Below are 6207 nucleotides of genomic sequence, written 5' to 3' on the forward strand. Positions count from 1 at the left end.
CGGACCGCGAGCACCGACAGCCGCAGGGCCGCGGTCCCCTTCTGCTCTCTATTTGTGCCCGCGTTTCTTTTGCAGGTCCATGAATCGTCTTCGCAGGGGTCCCAGCCTTCTCCCGCCGCCAGCTCAGGCTACGAGTCCTCCACCCCTCCAACCATCGTGTCTCCATCCACAGAAAACCAGACCGCCAGCTCCTTATCCCCTTCCTCCTCCGCAGTCCACCACACGTCCAGCCACAGCACGCTTACATCAAATTTTAACGAATGGTACGTTTAAAACGCTAAAACAAAACAACAACAAAAAAACAAAACAAAACGAAACAAAACAACCCCCCCAAGCGAGCAAACAAATACCCTATTTAAAAGACTCAAAAATAATGAACATTTTGAAATTAGAATTTAAAAAAGCAAACAAAAATAAAATGCTGCCAGTAGACCCAGGACTGAGTAAAATGAAGACTCATTTTATTGTGTTTTTTTTTTTTGGTTTTGCTTTTTTTTCCTTCCTTTCTTTTTTTCTTATTATTTCTCTTTTTTCCATTTCTTTCTTTTTTTTTCTGTCTCTTTTCTTATTTTTATTCTTTTTGTTTTTCTTTTTGGACTGTTCTGTTCTGCTCTGTTCCAAGGCTTGGTAGGCGAAGGGGTTAGTAGAATGCATAAGAAGACAAGGTTACCAGGGCAAATGCCAACTGTGTAGGGCTTTACTGGAAACCACTGATTAGAGATCTCCAACTGCATGTCTGCTCGGGCAGCGGCCTTCCCCCCATCCCCTCTTGTAAATACAGAATTATTAGCTTCAAAAAAATGTACTGTTTGATTTTGTAAATAGTTATATCGCAAGTTGAATAAGGGGATATGTGGAGTTGTGGTCTTTGCATATATGTGGGGGGAGGGGAGGGAGGGAGGGAGAGGCGGCGGGTGGGGCGGAGGTGGTGGGGGGGCAGAGGGAAGAGGTAGAAATTCAACTATTTGTACTGAATGGCAAGAATGTTCTAGTAAATGTGTACCAAAATGTGAATTACTTTGTATTATTACAGTCTAAACGTCGATCTAACAGAATATTATTGGTATTAATGTGCTTTTTTGTATAAAGTGCAACATTTCGTCCCAAAGTCCAGTCTAAGTAGTGCAGTAAAATGTTGTTACACGTCCTGTCAAGAAATTCGTATAGTGAAAGCCTGGATCTGCGTGTCAAACTGTTACATTTGTTTATGTAAAGTGATATTAAAAAAAAGATATAAACTATATCTGTCCGTTGCTTTTGGCAAATACAAGAACATAATGTATATAAATCCTAATTTCCATATTTATCCGCATGTAAAGGTCCGGTTATACATGTTACAAGATATTCAATATTTATGGCTAGAAGAATTGGTATGTAAAATTTAGTTTACAGAACTGTTTGGTAACATTTCGTACCTTATTAAAGATTCTTAAATCCCATGAATTGTGGTAGGAATTCTTATTCGCTCAGTCAACCTGCTGCAACTCCAACTAGCTTTAGGATATTAGAATAAAACTGTCCCAGTTTTTCACTGCTTTCCATTATGTCATCACTAAAGCAGCGAAGGTGATATAAATGTGATAAATGAAAGGATCCCTGCTGGCATTACTATAGTGTGTAATTAGTATTTATATCAAAATTTATGAAACAAATTTTCGGCCGCAGTATAATTTAAATGACCTTTGCAGACATAGAATAACAACCATAAAAATAACAGAAATAGATTGCATATGCTACATAAATATTAATATGGGGAATTGTTACATGAGAAGTGCTTCACTCCACTCCAGCACTGCCCATGAATCTGCATAGACTGGGTCCCTAAATTAAATTAATTCGGATAACATATTATTAGGAGATTTAAAACAGAGGAGATTTCGGTTGCTATTTTAATTTAAAGCATTTATGACCATAACTAATTCGTAGGCAGTGGATTCATGACTTTCCTTGGGCCTTTTACTCCAAGAAGTACAGCACTGGTTCACGAAGGCTGTTGTTGTTATTGTTGTTGTTGTTAATGGGTATATTTTGAGGATTTTTTTCCTTTTCTTTTTCCTTTTCTTTTTTCTTTCTTTTTTTGCTGATATTCCTTAAAACGTGGTGTTAATTTAAATCAATTACTTCTTATGTTATGTTATTATTATTACTATAATTTTGCCAATGTTAATAGCTTTCTAAAAAAATAAATCTAGGGGATAAGAATTATTTTATGTAATTTGATTATCTTCCTATCTCTTTTATTTATTTCTCATTTACTTAAGAAATTCGTTCCATTGGCTGGCGTTGATACAGTAAATTTGTAAATGAGAAGACAATATAAAAAATCTAAATTACTTGTGCTTAATGACTGTAGCAGAACGCCTTTTCTCTAAATCAGATTGTCTTCCTTGCAGTTTAGTTTGATAGATTTGCAAGCTGTACTGCTTCCACTAACTTAGCCACGGTTGTTGGAACTGTTGGGCTTTGTTCCTGGTTGTAGCCTGCATGATCGCCCCATTAAGCAGACAACGTATCAACAGACAACACAAATCATGAGGTTGGCTAAAGCTGCGAGGGCTTGCGATATGTCATAGAGTGAATTGCACAAACTGACCTTCCAGGAGACCAAGATGACACTTTAACAGCTTCTTTAAAGAAATATTATGTGTACAGCGAGTCAATGGGTATATTAACCGCTGGCGGGGGGAGGGGGCGGCGGCGGGGCGAGCCCGGGCTCCTCTTCGTGCCGCCGCTCCTGGCGGCTCGGAACCGGCCCTAGCACAGCCCGGGGAGACAGGGACAAAACAACGCGCGTATTTTTGGTGGTCGGTAGCATTTGGATATTTCTCTTGGCGATTTTCCGCTGCCCCGAAGGCCCCTTTCTCTCCCTCCGGCATCGCCGCCTGCGCGGGAGAGAGCAGGAGAGGGGGGTTGGTTTAACTTTACTTTCTGCAAAATGTTATTATTATAAGCCTAATATCAGTTTTCAATGAAAAGAGCGCCACCTTGCAGGGTTTGGCGAGATAGAAAAAAGTTCGAGAGCTGTGGGACTTAGGCAGAAATTGTTGGTACTTGGAGAAATGTAATCTAGCGGGCAAAAAGAGCCAGGAAAATATGTTTAGCGTGTCGAAAATGTTACGCTCTGCGCATCTTTCAGGTTAACTGTCCCGTCGGCTTGTTCTGGCAGGAGTTTTAAAAGATAACTTAAGCGTAGCTTAAAAAAAAATGTAGAGCTGGTGTGAGCTACCCTCCTGTAAAATAAACCAGGAGAAACGTAGTGTGGGCAATATATTTTAAAGATGGATATTTCAAGTTTCTTTGAACTTCTGTGAAGTCCCTAGTGGTCCCTTAACACAGATCTGTTACTTATATACATATGAGCACTTGCTTAACGAGTATTCTTTTAAACTTTTGGTCTGAGGTTTGTTTCAGCGTCCTGCAGCGTAGAGAATGATTTTGTTGTTGTTGYTGCTGCTGCTGTTGCTGTTATTTTCTATCGGGGGGGGGGGGAGTGAAATCTTGGTTGATGCCATACCATATATGTTCTGAATTAGCGACGATCACTGGGGCCGGAATCGCTGGATTCAAGTCCACGCCATAGCCGTGCTGTTGGCTCTGGAGAGAGGAGCAGTGCTTTAATAACACCCTCCTGCCCCCGCCCCCGGCAGCGAGGGGGGCATTTTGCAGACAGAGAGGTAGCGAGGAGTCTATCGGCTCTTTCCGCGCTCAGCTAGTCGCGAAGTCAGCTCTCCTGTAGCCTTGCACTGTTTTCGGATTTAATTACGAAAGGCTTGCAACGAGAAACATCAGTCCTAGGGCTGGAACTTCGACGTCTTCCATCGCTTTGTTTGTACCTGTAACGTCTGGCTTTTGAGCTGATTTTTGGTGCTTTCTAATAATAACCTCACTGGTTATTAGGTTGCGAGACGTTAGCCGCGAAGGGCAGGGTCAGGGCTGCGCACCAGCGGAAGGCCGCGCTGGCAGCCACCCGCCCCGTTTGGTGCTGTGTATTTTGATGCAGCCAAAACGCCGGGGCCCGATGCGTGACTGCTGCCTGCGCCGTCCGCAGGCTCCCGCGCCCGAGGAGGAGCGTTTGGGGAGAGGCAGGACAGCACAGTGGTGCTGGCGGGAGCGTGCGGGGCTCCGCACTGCGCGGGTGCGTGCAGAAAGTTAAATGCAAAACAAACAAACAAACTAACCCCTCGAAAAATAAAAACAATAACTGGACGCTTCCTCCCTCTCCTCCCCCGAAAGACTCGCCTTTCAGGTCTTTTTAATGGCTTGTGAGTGATCGCTTGAATTTTTGAAAAGGCGAGGCCGGCATTCATACAGCAAAGTTAGCTTCTTTAAAGTAGGCACTGTTTGAAATGGGGACACAGAGCCCGCGCTGGCCTCGCCTGCTTATCTCTCTCGCTTTAGCTGTAAGGAAATGAGTAGGTCCTCGGCTATGGACTGAACTTTGGGCCTTTTATTTACTGCTTTTCTGGCCACACTGGCAAACGGGCTCAACTTYGTAAGTTTCCCCACGTCCAGAGCACTTGCTCCTTTTCGAGCAACTTTTAAGCAGTGCCAGATGCYAGAAAGGCCGCTGCCTGGTGCCGTTTTGTCCTCAGAAAATGCGTGAGACTGCGGCCAGGTGGACAGGACACTCAGTACAATCTGTGTGGAGCCAGAATCTCGTTGAAAAGTCACTTCCAGGAGGCAGGATTGAGGGGGAAAARATCACGTCCTATACAAAAAACTGCTGATACAGGGCAGAGTATTTCAAGTGACCTGCTGCTAAAAGAGTCTGCATGTATTTTACTGCTGGAGCTCAGAGTGTAAATTCGCGAAAAATATCCCTGTAGATGTTTTTCAGGCATTTTTGTACTGTGATTGCAAAATGTGCATTTACACACATGTTCATCCCGGTTCGTGCACCCACCGCTATTGCACCCTGCCCGCGGAGGTGCCCYCCCGCACGTGCGAAGCGCGGGCGCGCCGCATCGCCCCGCACGCGCGGGCATCGCCCCGCGCCCCGCCGCGCCGCTCCCGCGGAGATTGCTCCCGTTTGCATTCCCGGGCGGCCGCTCGCTCCTGCGGCCGCACAGCGCTGCGGCGCCCGGCCGCGGCCCGGCCCGCGGCAGCGCGCAGCGGCCCGCGGGCGCCTCCAGCGCGCCCGGGCTCCGCGCCTCGCGGCGGGCCGGCATCCTGCGCGCACCGAGACCACCGCAGGTCTTGGGGGGAGGAGGGACGTGCCCTCTCTGTTTTGTGGATATAATCCAAAGGACACCCGCTCTTTGTTGCAGATGCACACAGCTCGCAGGAATCGCCACAGGCATTACCGGTTTTATTTTATATATATAGATATATGTATTTAAGCAGTRGCGCTTCTGGAAAGACACAACTGCATGTGTTCGTGCGGAGGTATATTTTTGAATGAACCTCTATTATTTAATGCGATTGCATCTATACAATGGAGCGTGTATAACAAAGTGGGTATGTTTTTCAAATTCATCCAGTGAGATTAATAATTGAAATTCTTGTTTTGAACGAGGCACAGGATAGATTTCTTCAACTTTGCTGAACGTATTAAGGTGGATTCCGTTTCATTACAAACAGGCGACTTTTTAGGGTGTACTGTATATTAAATATGGCCATTTTTATATTAATTTATTTTTTTCGCTTCTTAGCTCTACGGGTCAGATTTGGTTCATCTTCGATAACAAGAAACACAATCCTGTGAAGCGAAGGGGCTATTTTTATCATGCAGCTGGAAGCTGTCATCAATTCGTAATATTTATTTCGGCTTTAGAACGATAGTATAAAATAGCATGAAGTTTCCAGATGACGCCCGTACTGCAGATAGGATTTTTCAAGTATAATAAATCAAATTAATTACCTTTTAGCTATATAGGATCATACTACTTCTCTGTGAAACTGCTATTAAAAAAATGCTCCGTGTGTGCATCTGTGATTGTGCATGTATTTACATCCTGGGACGCAAGCACGGCGTTAGCTGTCCCGGGTCAGCCAGAGAGGGGCAGGGMACACGCCCCGCGGTGCCCACGCGAGCCCCAGCCCCACGGGCCCCGCTGGGATGTCCTTGCAACGCTTCTCGTAGCAAAATCTTTCCTAGCAAAATCTGAAAGTTGAGAACTGGCACGGGTGGGAGAGTGTAAGATCCTTTTTGGACATTTCTCACTTCCAAAATCCCATGAGAAACGCAGGAGGAGAAAGACTGAAGAG

At 44.9% G+C, this 6207-nt stretch overlaps 1 protein-coding gene across 1 annotated transcript in view; it reads left to right on the forward strand.

Annotated features, from left to right (window-relative positions):
* The window catches only part of LOC146599456 (zinc finger protein ZIC 1), a 3074-nt gene extending 2778 nt beyond the window's left edge, over positions 1-296 (forward strand). The window contains exon 3 of the mRNA XM_085298528.1: positions 76-296. Within this exon, the coding sequence (XP_085154654.1) occupies positions 76-273 (198 nt within the window). The 3' untranslated portion in view covers positions 274-296. The remainder of the gene's footprint in view (positions 1-75) is intronic.
* The last annotated feature ends 5911 nt before the right edge of the window (positions 297-6207 follow it).

This window comes from Rhea americana, unplaced genomic scaffold (assembly GCF_003343005.1).
Source record: "Rhea americana isolate MKP2758 unplaced genomic scaffold, rheAme1 scaffold_14, whole genome shotgun sequence".
Taxonomy (NCBI): domain Eukaryota; kingdom Metazoa; phylum Chordata; class Aves; order Rheiformes; family Rheidae; genus Rhea; species Rhea americana.